At 33.6% G+C, this 20,181-nt stretch overlaps 1 protein-coding gene across 6 annotated transcripts in view; it reads right to left on the bottom strand.

Annotated features, from left to right (window-relative positions):
- The window catches only part of USP9X (ubiquitin specific peptidase 9, X-linked), a 117,945-nt gene that overhangs the window by 40,231 nt on the left and 57,533 nt on the right, over window positions 1–20,181 (bottom strand). For all 6 annotated transcript variants that reach the window (XM_023523715.1, XM_023523714.1, XM_011380753.2 and 3 more), the window contains 7 exons: window positions 13,669–13,756; window positions 10,848–11,190; window positions 8,635–8,730; window positions 7,914–8,125; window positions 6,598–6,838; window positions 6,106–6,255; window positions 5,200–5,320 (listed from right to left, as the gene is read on the bottom strand). In XM_023523715.1, coding sequence (XP_023379483.1) covers window positions 5,200–5,320; window positions 6,106–6,255; window positions 6,598–6,838; window positions 7,914–8,125; window positions 8,635–8,730; window positions 10,848–11,190; window positions 13,669–13,756 — 1,251 coding nt within the window. The remainder of the gene's footprint in view (window positions 1–5,199; window positions 5,321–6,105; window positions 6,256–6,597; window positions 6,839–7,913; window positions 8,126–8,634; window positions 8,731–10,847; window positions 11,191–13,668; window positions 13,757–20,181) is intronic.

Genomic DNA, 20,181 nt, shown 5'->3' with positions numbered 1-20,181 from the left:
GAGCCAATTACTGAACTATATTTATCAGCAACATACTCATAAACTCCACTAACTTTAGATCAATAAGGCTGGAAAGCAATTTCTCACTAATGTAAAGATAGATAAAACATGGTATGGAGAAAGACAAAGTCAGATTAGTACGATATGAACCCATGGTTTTTTCTAACAGAGACAGATATAGAAATTGATATAGATTTTGGTTTCTAAATACCCTCTCACTAAAAGGGGAAACGGCTGATTCCAGGGCTGGAAAAGAGAAAGTACTAGATGAGCTTTAAATATATGCCAGAAAGTAATAAAGTACTCAAAAAAAAAAAAAAAAAAAAAAAAAAAAAAAAAAAAAAAAAAAAAACAACCCCAAAACAAACAAACAAACAAAAAACGATGAGGCTACATAAAAAAGGCACTGGATCCACATAAAAAACACAGTGGGTCCATCCACTGACAGAATCTGGGACAACTGAGCATCAAAATAAAGTTTATAACCCAACAAATAAACTAAGAATCCATGAGCAAATAGTGATTAACACCTAATAAATAGGAGAGAAGGCAAAGCTCTATGTTATAGTAGAATGCCAACTAATAAATGTAGAAAGTATGATCAAGATCATTTTGTAGCCATCATAGAAAAATCTGATTCAGGCAATAATTACAATGAATGATAAAACAAGTAAACATCTGATGAGGAAAAAAAAGAGTTACAGAATCCTAGAACAGAACAACTTTACAGAGGAGAAACCCGACAAACATCAGTTAGATGATGTGGGGTAATGTCACCAACAAAGGACTGACCATGTGCTTCCTGGTGATGCCGAGAAAGACAGAGGATGAGCAGTAATGTCGAAAAAAATATACAACTTATATATATATAACCATTAGGAAACAGATAAACACAAAGAGACACATTCGATACCATCATTATCTGTTTTCAAAACCATCAGGGTCATAAAAGAAAGACTAAGGAACTGTTCCAGATTAAAGAGACAGACCAACTAATCAAGCAACAATGAACCTGAGTTGGATCTTCTATCAGAAAACATTGTACGTTATTGGGAGAACTGGTAAAATATTAATAAGGCCTGTAAATTACAGTAATGTATCAATGCTAAATTTTCTGATTTTAATTAATACTGTGGCAATATTAAAAGAATGTCTTTGTTTTTAGAAAGCATTAAGGTATTATAAAAAGATATGGTATCTATAACTTGTTTCTCAAAGGTTAAAAAAAAAAATCCTTTCAGAGAGAACAACGTAACGACTATGGTAATATGCTAATTATTGAATCTGGGAAAGGGTAACCAAGATTGTTCTCTTAAGTTTGAACTTATGTCAATAAAAAAAGTTCAAATAGGAAAAAAGGAACTCTATGAATAAACAAGACATGTGCAGGAAAAGGAAGAAAATATACATCTCTTAGTAACATCTAGCAGAGAAATAAGTACAGTCACAACACGTTTTTATAACCTTAATTAGCTCATATTTAATTGGCAAATAGAATGATGTCAGTATAATGTAGAAGGTGAGTTTGTTTATATGTGATTTCTTCCATACAATAAGAACAATATAGCAGGAGAATAATTCTAATTTTCAACAACAAAAACCATAACCAATCAAAGAAAAACTTCTCATGAAGCTTGCCACACTAGGAAGAAGCCCTTTTAACTTTTAGGAATATTAAAAGTGACCACCTGCACCCAGGGCTCATCCTGGGAGGTACATATCCAGACTCCTATGACTCTTGGCAGATTTTACTTTGTCCTGTGCCCACCTTTATGGTAGTCTGTCTCAGAGATCCACTTCCATCTGTATTATCTCAGCATATTCAAACCAGCATTTTCTCTCTATTGGTTTCATGTCTTTTTATTATCTCCTTAGGCAGCTTTTGGCTACACTTAACTACCTGTGTGGGCTGTCCAAGTTATCCCTAAAGACACTTATTATGTCCATTAACACTGTGTTTAAACTCTATGTGAAAGGCTTGCCTAGTCTAGGGTGTTAGAGCCCAAGCAGGGTGAGGAAGATGTCTATGTGGGAGGAGGAGGAGGCAGTCCTATGTAGGGACTTAAGAGGCCAAGTAGGTGAAAGAAATCGAAACAATGGGGTAGAGCTCAGCGTGATGATTCAACTCAAACAGAATGAGGGTGTCCGTGGGGTGGAGCAAGGCCCAGCATAAATGAATATAAAATATATAGACCGAGAGCAAGAACCCTTCCACACAGAGAAAGGGGTGGTGGTATAGAGGTGATTGATTACGCAAGTATTAATTAAATAGGAAAACATATTAAAAGATAATGAGAGCCAGGTTTTTCATGATCAGAGAAGGAAGTTACAAATATGGAAAGGGAGAAACCTAGAATGAACCTTGTAATACTGGACTGGAGTTAGGACTACCATGATGTTTAAATCCATCCACCCATGTGTGTGTGTGTGTATCTATGGGTATATACATATATGTATGTATATATAAAATATAGATGTAAATGTAGATGTACACACATATATTCCTTCGTTCTATTCAGTGAGAGGCCAGTAGCAATGAGCACAGTTAGTGTCTAGATCTTCCCTTCTAAATACTATTCTCCAGTAAAAGGAACCAGGGCTCCCTCGAGAAATGACTGATTCCAGCACTGAGGTAGAGAGTGAATACATGATATTCACCTGAAACATCTTTAGCCAGAAAGCATGCAAGCACTCAAAGAATGATGGTAACATGTTAAAATGACACAGAAACTGGCTTAAAGAGGCTCCCACTGGCCAAATGAGATAACTGGAGCATCTAAATAAATCAGTTATGAATTATATAACCCCTTGAATAGGAAACCATGAGTTTATACAACTATACATGAATGAAAAAATTGAAAGCCTGGAGAGAAACAGCATACAGTTTCAAAGTACCATCCTCCTCACAAAACACTTAGGGAAAAAGTTAGTGGAGAAGCCTATGGCACTTAAGTGCTCAACAGTGATTCAAAAACGGAAAAAAATGGCAACTAAACACAACATGAAGGAAGCATTGAGAAAAACGAAGCCTCACTTATATGGTATTCCCTCCAGACACATAACCTGAATCTTACCATGCTGAAACAGATAAATATAAATTGAAATAAAAACAATTAGCCTGTAATCTTCAAAAATGTCTAGGTGATAAAAGTCATAGAATGAGAAACTATTCCAGAAGGAAACTAAAATCTATGTCAACTAAATGCAATGCATGATTCTGAGCTGGATCTTTTTGCTCTAAGGGACTGCTGATAGTAATGAATCAATGTTAATGTTCTGGTTTAGATGGGTATATTTTGGTTCTACGGACAAATATCCTTGTTTGTTGGGAATACACAGTAAAGTACTTAAGGGTGATGGGACATTAGCCCAGCAAATTACTCTCAAATGGTTCTCAAAGAAGTTCTTGAATTGTATTTCTACCTTTTCTGTAAAAGTTGTAAGTGTTTCTAAACAAATTAAAAATTTTTTTCCAAGTTTTCCCCACAATTATTTTTAGTGCATGATTTTGCAAAGCATTAGGTTTTAGAGGAAAACACATATATTAGAGCAGAAACACTGAAATATGTTCATGAAAAACAAAATCCTATGGAAAAGAATCACCCAGAGAAAGGTCTTGAACATTAAACACTAGAATATCTGGGGGCAAAAAGTAACGGAAGAGTTAGAAAAAGTTAAGGAAATGACTTGAGCTGGAATAAAACTAATGAAAGAAGAAAGAAAAGGTGAGAAAATGAGACTTAGTAGATTTAACACCACATTTCAAAGACACACAGAAAGCAAAACATGGAAAAGAAAATTAGCAAATACAAATACTTCACAAATTAGGTATCTTTAAGCCCACTGAGCACCTACCATAAAAAAACCTATTCAAAGGCATCTCATCACAAAATCTCAAAACTCAATGATAAAACCAAAACTTACAGAAACAAAGATCACATGCAAAGAAAGAGAACTCAAAGAGCTTTGTTCTTCACGTTAGCAGCATTACCAGCTAGACAGAGTAAATTTTCAACCTAGAATTCTATACCAAAACTACTAATTAATGTGACGGTTTGGCTGCATTAAGATAAGCAATGTTTCAAAAAACAAAAACAAAAAAACACCTCCCATGTACGCTTTCTGAGACAACTGCGGGAGGGTGTGCTTTTAGCATCTAAAGAAAGGCTGAAGACATAGAAGCCAGTGAATGGGAATCTGCCACAGGAAAGCTGAAGAAAGGAGTCTCCAAAGCATAGCTGCGTAGCAAACCACCAGATGAGAGGAAGAAAAGGTCCAGGACAACAGTGGAGCTGACAGATGAATAATGCACTTATTAATGGAAAGTTATTACATGCTGTGTGGGAAGACTTTGCTATAGGTATAGATAAATAAAGAAAAAAGGGAAAATTTATTGAATGCAGAAAAGAGAAGTTTTCAGTGATACAATAAATTACTTTTCACACTTCAAAATTTCATTTTCTTTTTTTTTTTTTATCCCACTCTTGAAAACATAAATGCTGAGCATGAAGCAAAAATTGAGAGAACGCGGGAGTAAGAGTTTTCATCTACGGAACAGAAAATCAGTAGATATCCAAAATCGGCAGAGTTGTACAAAAATGTTACTTACAGATATGAAGATATATATACACACACACAAAAATAAAAGCTACAAATTCAGAGTGGTTGTTTTTAAAGAATAAAAAGTGGTTGTTTTTAAGGAACAATGCTATAGATGACACGTGACCCAAAATACAGTCCAGGGGTCTGAAAATATTTTCTGTTAAGTGCCAGACAGCAAATATTTAAGGCTTTGTGGGTTATATGGTCTCTACTACAACAACTGAGCTCTGTTGTGTTAAGACGAAAGCAGCCATAGATAGTATGTAAATGACTGAACATGTATGCACACCAATAAATTCTGTTTATGGACACCAAAATTTACATTTCATATAATTTACATGAGTCACAAAAATATTGTTTTTTGATTTTTTTCTTTAGCCAGTAAAAACGTAAAAACCATTCTTAGCTCTTGGGCTGTATATAAAATAGGCAGTAGGCTGTAGGTCTGCCAACTCCTACTCTAGTCTACACAAGGCATGTTCCATCTAGGAAAAGAATTTGTTATTATACCGTTATTATCTATCATGTACTTTATCAATATTATCATTAAAAAAAAAAACAAAAAACAAAAAACAAAAAACAAAAAACACCTCTTACCTGGTGGCATAAGTTTCATAAGTACTCTTGCTCCATCTCTAAGAGGTGGCATATTTAGGCTGCTACCCAAGTCTGCAACTTGCCAAAGGAAAGAGATGTATCTGGGATGCAGTGACATTATCTAGAATACAAAATACACAAAATACTTACCTACCTGTGAATTATACCTTCCCAAAAGAAGAGGCCCAAATAAATTTGTTAATCTCCTCAATTTTGCTTGTCATTTCTATTCTCTAAAGTAGTCTGTCTTCTCCCCATCTTCTCAACTTTATAAATCCTTCATGATGCAGACTGAATACATTATCCAGGTGACCTCCAGTAATTTCTGTGTGACAGCTTCAACTATTTGGTTAAAGCATTTCTACCATACATGCAAGTACATACAAAAGGCTGCCATGTCCACTAAGTCAAGTGTTGTAGAGGAACCAATCCTTCTGATACTGGATTAGCTGTACTACTGTAGCCATTAAAATTCTTATGGGGAAGGGTGGATGAAGGTAAGGAAAGGAGTCACTGTTTCTTTAGATACATGTTACTGACAATTTGAGAAAGACTATTTTTCTACAGAAATAGTTCTGAAAGATTTATTTTTGTGATACAAATACAAAATACAGTGATATTTTTCTAAATTTATATATTCAATAATGATAATTAAGCTGTATAATAGGTTAACTTTACGGAAACAATACTGTAACTATAGGAAAATGTTTTAAATTTCAACCAGGTTACAATCACCTTTCAGAGGGATCCATTCTGAAGTTGATGGTTAATAGTATAGTTACTTATTTGATATTTTGCCACATTAACTGCAAGCTCCTCAAGAAAAATAACTATCCTATATACTTGTTTATTCTCAAGAACCTAGCATAATGCCTTGCATACAGTAGCTTAAAACTAACTACTTACCACCCCAGGCAAACAGCTTTCCACTTCTGGATTGGGACCATCACTATAATGATTACCATGGTTTCCAGGAGAGCCAGTTGAGGAATCAGAAGAGCTATCAGGGCTTGAAGGCATATTGGAACTTATTTGTGTAAGTTTGGCTGTAATTAGCTGAAAATGATATACTACGTTAATATCAAAGACAAGGAAAAATATACAAAACAGATGTTAGTGATACACCAACAAAAACAAAAACCTACATGCTATATATTTTTAAAATAAATTTTTTAAGTGTTGTTTAACATAACCACTTAGTTTTGTTTTTAGAAACCCTTTCTTCTACTATATTGTAGGTAACATGATGTTTGTCTTTAGCGTTATATCAAAACACTTAATACAGAGCCTCACACATACAGATGCTCCATTACCATTTTCATGAAATGTTGACTGTTGATATGAAAAACATCATCAGGTTTGATTTTCTTGAGAAGTTTGGCAATTATAGATACTTACCGATTTATCTTTTAAGTTTAATTGACCGATCAACTTTCTATCATCTGCAGGATCTATCAGTTCACCACCCACAAAGAGCTCAATTTTTGTATGGGCTACATTGGCTTTAATACGATTCAGAATACATCGTCGTACTGAACCGATTGTATCATTTGTATGAGACCATACGTCCAAGTCATCAACCTGTCTGCCCTGGTTTGGAAACCGAACTATAAAAGAGAGATGTTTCCCACGAAAAGCTCTGGGAGGAACAAAAGAGAAAACATCATCACATTCAGCAGACTTTTCAATCTTCTTGTAAAGAAAATAAAGCTAAAACTAATACTGAACATTTTCTTATTAAACGAGAGAAAGTTAAGGATACTTATTTTTAGGATCTTGAAAATAAAAACTTATTGCTCCTTTAACTATAAATATTATAAACAATCTTCAAAACACAACAATCATACTCCATTATTGTTACTCTTGTACCTATGGTTGTAGAAAATAAGATGTCTAGTTATAAGAAATTACCATAGGAAAAATCAGTCACACACTTCACTTATTTTTATGCTATAAAAGCCCAACTCATTAACACTAAATTTGGAAGATAACTATCTTGAGAGTATCAACAAAAAAAGCTAAGGAAGATGTACACTTTTTCCTGAAAAATTCCTAATCAAAACCCCCCTCCAATGATATTTATGTTGGTATATTATCTTCTTGTAGGTAAGATACAAAAAATAAAAATCATGCTTAAGGAGCAATTTTAAATAATTCCATGGTTAACAAAGAACTCTTTTACAAAGAATATCTTTTAAAATAAATATTGCAGCACTTGTTCTATAAACATCTCTATAAATACTATTTGAATTACTAAACGGTAAGACCTTAAGAGAACTGTTAGCAGACCACTTGAAAATATTTCTTGCTATATCGGCTATCTGTCAAAGCAGCTATTAAGAGCTTTTTCTAATTACTCTTCAATTTGACTATGCTATTATTTTTAACAGTGTAAACGAATGGCATCGAAACACTGCAACTCTTACTGAGTAATAAAGTCAATGGGAAAAAAAGAGGAAACCTGGTTTAACGAGTGAGAAAGCCCTACCAACCAAAAACACAACAACAACAAAAAAAACAGATCCTAGAAAACAACAGGTGTATCACTAAAAAGATTCTATAACATGCAAATAACGTTTTTAATGGGCAAGACACCAACATTTTCAAAAACAAAAATTTCCTAATTTTCTGTACATCAGTTTTTAAAAAATCAAACGGCTAGGAAAAAACAAAATAATTATGTAGTAGCACTAACAGATCAGTTATTCACAAACCTTGACATAGGTAGAATTGTTCTTTCCTCATGATAATCACTGTCACATTCATTTATATACTCCCTTAACACAGTTAATACTCGAACCATTCGAACAGCTTCCTGTCTTGCACAATTAATACTGTCTTTGTCACCATCCAAAACACACAATGTGTCATAGGAGGCTTTCAAACGGTCAAAGCAAGACTGAATGAAGTCTTCATGGATTACCACCTACAAATAATGGGCCAAATAAGACAGTTCAAGTTGCTTTAAAATGTGAAAATTAAATGTATATATAAAACAATGCAATTAAAGATGACAAGAATTAGTTTAAAGGCAGCTCTCATTAACCATGATCTTAGTTAACCAGAGTATATACTGATAATAAACATACTACATTCTGTCAAAAGAAACTAGAATTATCTAAGTTAAGTATAAACTAGATACTCAAAAAACAGACTTCAGGATTTGGCATTAGAATCAAAAGATATTCAGTCAAAATCTCTGCCCATAATTATATATAAGATCATCACATCAAGATATTTATCAAGACAAGAGTGATTTAGACAGCATTTTGTATGAGAGAAATATGGACTAAATATTTTAGGTATATTTTTAGTAAGAGTTGAAACAAAAGCATTTCCAGTTAATTATGAATTAAAGCATAAATTCTTATAAGCCAAAGAGTTCTTCAATCAGAATTAGAATTTGTGGAAGTTTTAGTGTACATCAATCCTCACCTGATTGACCTGTAGTCTTGGACCAAGGTTTGTGTATATTTCTTTAAGGAGATCTATAGCTCTGCTGGCAATATCATCATTACTCTGAATTACGACCTAGGTTCAAAAAGATTCAAGCATAAATATCTTTCAAGAAAAATTTCTTAGTTGAGCATTTAAATTCAAACCATACCTTCAGTTATTTTTAATACAGTATTCGATAATTTAAGGGTACATCAACTTTGATAATTAAGTAAACTAAGTAAAATTAAGTGAGAAAACAGACCAAGAGAAAAAATAAATGCAAAACTCAAGTCCTTGGAAAAAGAAATTTGTTTAAGAATGAAAGACACATTATACTAAGGATATAATATGCTTTGGCCAGTATTATCATTATTTTTGATTGACGTATTATTGACTTACAATATCCTATAACTTTCAGGTATACACCAGTGATTCGACATTTATATACATTACGAAATGACCCTCACAATGAGTCTAGTGATTATCTGTCATCAAAATTATTATTGACTATATTCCCTATACAGTACATCACATCCTCATTAACTTATTTATTTTATAACATGTAATAGAGTTTAGCATAGAGGGTTACTCACCCCATTTCTACAGATCTTTTATCACCCATCTAATTATGTCAGTGGTATTCACACTATGTGCAGAACTCTAGGGCTCTGAGGAAGTTTTAGGTCTGACCCAATAATAGACTTAAGGAAATGAAAGGGGGTGATGCGCAAGGAGACTAAGCAGAGAAAAAAAACAGGCTTTCCTTTCTCACACTTCAACTGGTTTTACATTTTACAGAATTGTGTAAATTTAGGTTTTTAAAAAGGGTTTCTGCTGCTTTAAAATGTTGAAAACTTATTGTCAACTGTAATTGAAAAATAAAAAAATTATTAAAAAATGCTGAAAACCCCTCGCTTAGTTAAAAGTCTGATCAAATAATCTTAGTCTATGGTTCTCAGAAAAATATTTCATATCCGGAAAAACAATATAAACTGCTGTGAACAGGTCAGATTCTTAAAGACAGGAATAATGTATTAACACTACATTGTGACAACATGGATGAACCTTGAGGGCATTATGCTAAGTGAAATAAGCCAAACAAAGAAATACAAATATCACGTGATCTCACTTGTAAATGGAATCTAAAAAAGACAAAAAACTAAAAGGGGTCAAATATATGGTAACAGAAAGAAATTTAGCTTTGGGCAGTGAACAAATGCAATATACATGTGACGTATTATTCAACTATACCCATATTTAAAAACAACAACAACAAATTAAAAACCAAACTCATAGATACAGAGAACAGACTGGTGGCTGCCAGAGGCAGAAGGTGGGCAAAATGGGTCAAAGTGGTCAAAAGGCACAAACTTCAGTTATAAAATGAGTCCTGTACATTATATGTGTAACACAGTGACTATAGTTAATAATACTGTATGATCTATTTGAAAGTTGCTAAGAGTAAATCTTAAAAGTTCTCATCACAAGAAAAAAAAATTTTAACTGTGTGGTTATGGATGTTAACTAGAATTATTGTGGTAATCATTTTGTAATATGTACATATATCAAATCTTTATGTTGCATACCTTAAACTAATATGCTGTTATGTCAATTATATCAGAGAAAAATACATATATAAAAGCAGAAAGATTAACCTTAAATAGATAATATTTTACTTCCTCGGGTATTTAAAAACCATCACAAGTTAAACAGTGCTAGCCAATGAAGTATACATTCATAGATCCTTCTAAATAAAGTGTTCTCTTCTGTCCTCTATTTATTTTAGCATTAATTATATAATACCTAACATTAACACTGAGGAGGAATAGATCTCCAATGAAAAAAAGGAAGAACAATAACTTCCAGGAGGCATAAAAATTCTATATGGTTAATGTACTTCTAAAAACATATCTGCAACAGATTCTAAGCCAAGACAAAAGAAATATCAGTGGCAGGAGGCGGGAAAGCAAAGCAAAAAAAAAAAAAAAAAAAAAAAAAAAAAAAAAAAAGAAAACAAAAACAAAAAACAAAACAAAACAAAACAAAAAAAACCCCAACAAAAAAAAACTCATAACAAATGACATAATGATAAGGACGAACTCCTGGGACAAACATCAGAGAAGCATATATACATATAATTTATACGCAAAACTGATTCCTTACCTATTTGAAAAACTGCAACAGATCAAAGTTCCCACTTTCCCACTTACCCTCCAAAGGTAGTCTAATCCTATTAACTCCAAATCATCCATCATATATGCTCTCCTTTTTGCTACTAGTTTTCCTTCTCGACAATTCACAGCTTTGAAGAAGCGCTCAAAGCATTTCATTCCATTTTCAGTTAATAGGGAAGGATCAAGCTGAAGTACATTACTTTCAAAGAAGTCCTTATTAATATCAGGATCCAAGTCTGGTTCATCTCCCATCAACTTGGAATACCACTTAAAACAGGCTTCACGATCACAAAGATAAACTGCATTCTCTGCTAAGCATTTCCATATTTGTTTCGCCTGAGGAGCACATAGCCACAGTTGGCCATCCTTCAACAAAAATCTTGGAAAAACAAAAAATTAGCAATTAGACCTACATAATTCTTATCCTGAAATGCAATCTGTCTATACACATATGAAATAATCTATCACAATTTTATTTTAACTACAAGTGAAAAAGTGCCAGTTCTTACTGACATCTTAAAAGAACTTATTTTTCAACTTTTATCCAGTACTAAAATATACTAGATATCAATTCATTTAACAAGCACATACTGGGCACCTACAATGTGCCAGGAACTCTGTTAGATGATTGGACATAAACTGAATAAGATTTGTCCCTGAACTTTAAACAGGTAAGTATGTTTAAAGTTGATTTTTAGTATTCTGCTTATATGGCATCATTGCAGAATGAGGTATTCTACTAAGTGACTTTCACAGATAATCAACTGATTGACATTTAAGAGTTAAAACTGCTTAGATTTTAACACTTTCTGATGATCTAATATTCATCACTCAGTGCCTGACCCCATTAAAAAGAAAAACCTACATATGATTTAAACTTTTTGTGTCAATAGTCAACAGATGCTTATTAGTTAATCAGTGATGTTCTTTTCAAGTGTCTTTTTAGTTTTATGACCATTTGGTAATTTAAAAAAGGACAATAATAAACATGAATTCTGTTACAACTATAGTCTCTTTCTTCAGTTAGCTTTTTATTTCTTTTAGAAATCACCCACCAATGCTGTCTGTTGTATCTTTGAATTACAAAGAGAATATCTCACTTTATCCTGAATAACTTAACATTAGAGTTAAGGTGCATATATATTTGTCAGTATGTTCCCTCCCCATTTCAGAGCATTCTGGAATCATTTCTAGGGTCTTTAAAATATTTTCTTAAGATTGCTGAGATTAAAGAGAGCTTTTAGCACCTAGTCCCCCCTAACCCTACTACCTCTCATTTACAGATCTGAAACTGAGGTCCAATGTGTAAATTGTAGTTATTTTCAAAGTTGTTCTTTTCCCTTTAGGACAGCAGAAAACTTTCTTAAAGCAACAATTCCATTTGGAAGTCCAATGTTTAAAATAAAAGCAGAGATGCTCTAAGTTGTTGGGAGAGGAAGAAAAAGGGATTAAATCTCCACTGCTTGTTCAGAAATCTTGGAGGAAGCTCCTCAGATGTCCTAAGGGCTCCAAGGTAGGTTTGAAAAATAAGAGGTCTAATAGAAAGACAACAGCCTTTGGAGTTAGATATAGTGGAATAATATAACACCATTACATACTGGCTGTGTGATTTCAAACAAGGTAGTTTAAGCCATGTGAATCTTGGTTTTCTTATTAATCAAATGGGGATAATATCTGCCTCAATGCATTGCTGAGAATTAATGTAAAGTGTTTAACAAAGGCCGAATATACAGTGGTAAAGTTAGGTTCTTTTCCCTTCAGTGAGTTGCTACAGGTCTTGTAGATAGGTGTTAACAGAGCAGGGACTAGAATTCTGATACCAAATTTAAATATAGCAAAAGGGCTCATAAACCACTTTTCTGTTCTAGGAAATCTAAAGGATACAACACACACCAATCAATAACAATGGCTCACTATGGCAGAGTTTCTCAAATATGGGGAAGCAGGTACTTCCATGCAGGTGGTTGAAAAATAAAACACACAAAACATTTCAAACAAATGCCAAATTTCTCAAAATCTGGTGGCTAGAGTTTTTCAAGTTAAATCATTACGTAAATGTTTCCTAATTTAACTAAGCAAATAGTTCAATAAATACGTCTGTAATTAATACAGCCTAGGAGAAAATTCCCCAGTATTTCACTACTACTACTCTGGGCACTTTTGTTAGCACACCTGAATAAGCTCTTTTGCCATATGTGATTTCTGAAATTCACTAGAAATCTCTATCAAAAATTATAACAATTTCATATCTATAAGTGTATAGTCATTAAAAGCTAATTATCATTGAGCAAATTCAGCCTTGTACAACATTTGGCTTTGGCTTAAGGGAATAAACCTTTTTTCCTCAACCCTATCAGAATGATGTTATTAAACACGTAACTTTGGACTACTTTTGTCAGCCACTGCTAAGATAAACAAGGCACCAAAGGACTCAAACCACCCTTTTGAGGTGCTGGTCCAGCAGCCTTTTGTCCCCATTACCTTAGTGTCTATCATACCATTAAGGTCAATACGGTTTTCTAGCTAGTTGTGTCAAAATATGGAAACTTACTCTTTAAAAATAAACATATTTCTAGCATAAACAAATATAAAGAGCAGGAGTCTATACGAAAGCTTAAAATGTGTTCTCTTCAAATATTGCAAAGAAAAAAAGTCAAAATTCAGACAATAATTCTAAAAAATTTAATAAAAGAACACATTGGGAAATGTCTTGTAACTTTCAGGTAATGATTTCCATGTGGGAAAATAAAATGTGGCAAGGGAAAAAGGCAACCTAAAAATAGCCTAAGCTATACAGCATATTAATGTGGCATTATCTGTATCTTAAAGAGAGCAACTCTAATTGTTTTAAACAAACCTAAGGAAGTTAAGCCGTTCTTGGACTTCTTGAACATGACTATATCTACTTCCCAGCCTCACGGTTTGTGGGTCATAGTCTTCATGATCTGCAGATCAAAAAAAAAACAACAACAACAAAAAAAACACACATATATATATATCATGCATTATACATTTGGATACCCACATCACTGCTGATTTTAAAGGAAATTAAGTCATTAATTTACCATTAAAGGCAACCTGAAGTTTATTAATTATCGATTTCTACTCAACTTCTATTTTCCCCACCAAATTTTCCTTTTACATGACCCAAAAAAAAAGAAAAAACTGTTAAATGTGCCATAAAAAATAATTAATTACAAACCTTTCACCCAATCTTCATATACAATGAAGCAATTTGATTATAGCCAAAGAGCGACCTGAGGGCTCTATGAACATGATGAACTAACACCAAGACGACCTATTTTTCTTCAATTTCTTTCCTTTTATACTAAAAACTCTTCATGCAGAGGAAAAAAATTTGTTATAAAAAATTAATTATATTACTCATTTCGACCTAGGAATTTAGAGTAATACAAGATGCCTCTCTATATGATGAAGTTATATAGTTATCACCATCATTAGTTATTAAAGTCTAGAAGAGCCTCAGAAACTCAAGAAAGAGTCTTCTATCGTAACTATGGGTAGGTGTTGGTCCCTAGGCCTAACTTAAGTTAGAAATTCCTTTTAAAAAATAAAAAAAACAAAGCTAGTAAACACTTTGGTTTTATACTTTTATTATAGCATATAATGGGTAAAAAAGTCTGCGTTTGCAATTTTTTGCGTTTGCAAAAAATCTTAGAAAACATCTACTACCCTAAAATTATGTTTTTGCTTGAATTTTTATTTTACTGGAAAAAGCTGTATGACCGGAGAATGGTCAAGCTGATTTGTAGCTTGGAACAGAAGAAAGCTGAAGCAAATGTTCTGACGAGTGGTCAATTACATGGGAATCACTGATGTTTCTTCCAGAAACTTGTGACAAGTTATGGAGGAATTAAGAACTTTGCAATTTCACTTTAGCATTAAATACTGATACTTTTATACCAGATCCTGAACCTTATGGCACGTGTGTGCTAGTGCCAAAGAATCCTAATTGTGTGAGACCCTCTGGAAATAGTAAAGGTAATCAAAGCCTCCAAAAACAGTGAGGTTTCTTCTCTCAAGAAAATCTTGACATGTTGTAATGGCAGCACATTTACAATGTTTAGAAACATCTGCTTTTGATGCTTTGGTGAAGAAAAGCCCAATAATATTATGACTAACTGCTTTCTACTTATACATATTGTCATCTACCAAAAGTCCTAACACTATTGTCTACTTCCATGAAAGTCAATTTCATCAGGGCTCAGGACTTAAAGCACCACTTCTCAAAAGGTTTTTCTAGACAAAGTAGATAGTCTATCAAATTCTCTTCTACTAAGTAGAAAATTTCTTTTTCAGAGCACTAAAGTATCTGAATAAATAATGAACTTCAGGGGCTTAAAAAAAAAAAAAAAAACCCAAGGAGTTTACACACAGCTTTGTTTACTTGGCAGGTTCTTTATTTTAGGGATTATAATAATTTCAAACTTAAGACAAGTTTCAAAAATAATTAAGTATCCCCCTCATCACCTTTACCTATATTTACCAGTTTATATTTTGCCCCAATTGCTTAGTTACCACATACATGTAATTTTTCTAAATCGTTTGAGATTGAGTTAGTAACATGTCCCTTTATTATTAAATACTTTGATAAATATTTCCAAATAACAAGGATATTCTCTTACATAACCATAGCATAGTTATCAAATTAAAACAAATATAATACTATGACCTGACTCAAAGGTTTCTCAGCAGCACACTATTGACATTTGGGGTGGGATTATTCTTCGGTTTGTAGAACTGCCCTGTGCATTGTAGTATATCTAGCAGCATATCCCAGGCCTCTACCCACTACAGTTCAATAGTATCCTTGCTCAAAACCTCTCCCCCCAAGATAACCAGAAGTATCTCTAGACAATTTTTATTTTCTTAACAATGTCCATTTATACTTTCTTTTCTCCAAATCCAAGTTTAAACACACACTGCATTTAGTTCACACATAAATACATATATGCTTTTTTAAGTCTTTAATCTGGAGACTCCATCATTCTTTGTGTTTCCTGACCTTTTAGGAAACTATACTTCAATTTTGTTGCATATCGCTTAATTTGGGCTTCTCTGATGCTTCTTTGTGATTAGATTCAGGCTAGACATTTTGGCAAATACCACATAATTAGTCATTTGTGGGGATATACTTTGAGACAATGTATACCTTGCTTATCAAACTTTTACTGTTGTTTTAGCATCACCCCTTTTATTTAGGTGCCAGCACTTTATCAATAACTGGGACCCTGAGCACAGGAAGAACTTTGAAAACATTCAATGAAAGCCAAAAAGTGATCAAGAAAAGTCAAGTAATAAGATCCCTCTATGCTAAATAGGCATGGAGAGCTCCTACACTTCTCTACAGAAAAGCTTCCTGGCTGTGAAAACATAAAAACGGTTATTGGTTTTCCTTGTAAACATTCAGCTCCAAACAAATACTGTGATTAGTTAATAGTCAAATTAAGAGGATGATCCATTTCTGACTCACGTTGCCTAGCTAGTAGATAGCCCACTGAGAAATTAAATGAGACTAAATTAACTCAAGTGTTTATGGCTGAGGCTAACATAAATTGGTTCTTGTCATTAGACAACTTGTAGTTTATAGGGTGCATTTCAGAATTCATTATGAGAAGTTTATTTTTGTATCTGTAGTTGAAACATAATTCAAGTAACACAAAACCCACCCATTTAACATACATAATTCAATGGTTTTTAGTATAGTCCAAGTTGTGTAACCACCAACACAATCTACATTTGTAAGATTTCTCATCACTTCAAAAAGAAACCCTACATAGTCACTCCCCATTCTCCCTCACCACAGCCCTTCGTCTATTTTAGACATTTCATATAAAATCATACAATATGGGATCTTTATGACTGGCATTTTTCCAGTTAGCATAACCTTTTCAGGGTCTATCCATGTTGTAGCATTATTTTTATTGCCAAATAGTATTTCATTGTATGGACATATGACATGTTATTCATCCATTCATCAAATGATGGACATTTGGGTTATTTCCACTTTTCCGGATATTATGAACAATGCTATTATACATTCATGTCAAGTTTTTGCATGGATCTATGTTTTCATTTCAGTTGGGTATATAACCAGGCGTGAACTGTATGATAAATTCTATGTTTACCACCTTGAGGAACTGTCAACCTGTTTATCAAGGTGGCACTTCACAATCCCACAAGCAACATATGAAAGCTCCAATGTCTCCATATTATTGTCAATACCTGCTGTTTTAATTTTTGTCACCCTACTAGTTTCTAATTGTGGTTCTGATTTATATTTCCTTAATAACTAATGAAATTGAGCAACTTCTATGTGCCTACTGGCCATCTGTTTATCTTTGGAGAAATGTCATACAGATTCTCTGCCCATTTTTAATTGAGTTGTCTTTTAATTGTTGAGTTGTAAGAGTTCTTATATAGTCTTGATACAAGACCTTTATCAGATATATTCAGATATTTTCTCCTTCTTGTGTTGTCATTTTATTTCTTGATATCATTTGCAGTTTTTAATTTTGATGTAGTCAAATATATCACTTTCTCCAATTTTGCTTTGCCTAACCCAAGAACAAAATGATTTATTCCTACATTTTTTCCTGAGTTTCATACTTTTATGTCTATGACCCATTTTTAGTTAATTTTTGTGTATGATGTGAAATAGGGAATACAATTTCATTCTTTTAAATGTGGGTATCCAGTCTTTCCAGCAACATTTATGAAGAAGACTATTTCTTCCCATAGAATATTCTTAGCACTTATAAAAATCAATTTATCATGCTTCTCAATTTCTGTAAAAAAAGAGGATGTTTATAGGGATTTGTTGAATCTGTAGATCAACTCACAGAGTACTGCCAATCTTAACAATATGAAGCCTTCCATTCCATGAACATGGGATGTCTTTCCATTTATTTAGATGTTTCATTTCCTTCAATAATGTTTTTCTGTACTTTTTGGTGTACAAGTTTTATACTTTTTTTGTTCAATTTATTCCTAAGCATTTTATTTTTTGAAAGCTATCATAAATGGAATTATTTTCTTATACATGTCTATGTATTGAGGAATGTTTTTAACTTGCCTCAACTCAAATCGTGCTCTGATTATTTCCGAGTGGGTGCAGCCTAATGCATGTGACACAGTATTCCTGACCCCCAAGGGTTGACTGCAATCTCAGAATGGCTTATCTTGGTTGTCTATCTAGATTTCTCCATTATAATTCTGGTTGCTCTATTTTACTTGTTGATATGAGTATATGGAGCTATGAGCACCCTCTAAATTGCTCTTTGCCAAAATTTCCACTGGTTTTGATAACACCTTTAGGAATAGCATACTCTGGTCCAAATAAAGTTAGTCCCTTCAAGCCTACCTGCCAAGCTCTTCACCCTCACAGCTTGTCTCTTCCTCTGAGCAGAACTTCTGTATTCTGTACCACTGCAGAGGAGCTAGTAGCAACACAGCAGGTGGCTTCCGCCAGAGAGACCTCTGTTCTATGAGCGGTGTTGCTGTGTGTGAGGAAGGGGTATAGCCCCTGATTTTCTCCATTTACCTCTCCTGGCATGGAACTTCCACCTTGTAAGTAAGCTGCGGTGGGGTTCCATCAGGGCTCCAGTATTCTCAGCCTGCCGGACCTGGAGTAAAGCTTCTGCACTATGAGCAGGTGTTAAGTGGGATAAGACAGTCTGTCTTCTCCGCCATGACTACCTAAAATAGAGCTTCTTCTATATCACAGGACAGGGGAAGATAAGAAATGTCAACAACTTTACCTGAAGGAACCATAGCTCTGGACTGGCAGCTGTGAGAGAAGCAGCGAGTTGTGACTCAAATGCTAGATCCTTGCTGTTCTGTTCAAAATTTGGTAGATTTTCTTGAATGTTTCCCCACTTGCTATATCCCCTTAGGAAAATTCAGATACTTTAAATGATTAAAAAAATTTTTTTTCCTATTTAAATGGTTGTTTTGTTAAGGAGGTATACTGAGCACCTTATTCCTACCATTCCAGAAGTTAAATCCCTCATCCCTTGGTTTTTTATCATCATTATGTTCTACATTTTATTAGTTGGCATCTTCCTTTCTTTTCAGTACAGACTGAAGGATTTCTATTTTATTTAATGGGTTCAGAGAGCTATAAACTGTTCATAAAATGGATACTAGCTTAATTTTTTTAAATCACAAAGAACTCACACAGACTTAACAGTACTCATGGCCGATGTGTAGAACTGAGCCAGAGCTACTGAGAAAGTTGAGCCCAGGGTCTACATCTTAATACAGAACACAGTTGGTGAGTTAACACTCAAAGAAATCTTTTTATGGGAAAAAAAATGTTCCTAAAATTGCTAGTTTTGGATATGAGACTGGGGAGAGGTCACTGAAAGTGGCAATCCTTAGAAAACAGAATGCAAAAAATTTGACCTACAATGAAAAGGCAAGTCTTTCAACTCTATCCAGAAACCAGGAATAATGGCAAATAAAATTTCCAATAAGTGTTCAAGTTAGAACAATGGCCTTCCTACCAATGATGTAAAACTTGAGTGAAAACTGAAAGGTGGTTTTATACTTTGTTGTACACACATGAAAAACTTTAAAGAATGACTTGGTAAGTACCAGTCAGTGCCTGAAGGCACTAGAAATAAGAACACATAAGAAAATACTAGAGAGAATTTTAATAAGTTTATTACTTTATCTAAATAATGTTAAAAGAGGAGGTTAGGTTCAGCTGACCATACAACTGAGGAAATAATTTTTCCAAAACTGAAGATGCTAGTGGGGACAAAATGTGGGCAGAACAAATACTTAATATTGGTGAAATAGTTATCAGAAATTGAGAATATCAGTGAACTATGGAAGCCTGATGCTATCCTGCTGAATGTCTTATACCTAATGGGATCTAAGCAACACTTTTATTATACAGAGAAAAAAACTGTAATTTACTTTGGAATTTCAATTTCAGAAACTGGTGGTTGTTGTTACCACAGAAGTGATTTAATGCTATAAAAAGTTTAATAGGAAAATTTTACTAGCTTAAAAAATTACTTTCTCGCCATATTTAAACATCTGTAGACTGATCAATATTAATCAGAAAAATACTGTAATAAAGGAAAAACAAAGTTAGGAGAAACGAAAGGTATGGTGTCAATAAATTCAGGGAAACATATTAATAGCAACAAAAACTCAAAAGCATACTATGTGCTAGGCATCACTCTAGCATAAATAACTTGCCCAAGGTCATATAGCTAATATGCTGGGGTCATGTTTCAAATCAAGGCAATCTGACTATGCAAATTCACATCTTTTACTTTGTGGAGATAGAGATAATATGAGAAATGAAAGACTGAAAACATTCTTGTGACCATGA

Source organism: Pteropus vampyrus, unplaced genomic scaffold, assembly GCF_000151845.1.
Source record: "Pteropus vampyrus isolate Shadow unplaced genomic scaffold, Pvam_2.0 Scaffold404, whole genome shotgun sequence".
NCBI lineage: Eukaryota > Metazoa > Chordata > Mammalia > Chiroptera > Pteropodidae > Pteropus > Pteropus vampyrus.
The sequence above is the reverse complement of the archived record's forward strand: the minus strand, read 5'-3'. Positions and strand labels throughout refer to the sequence as shown.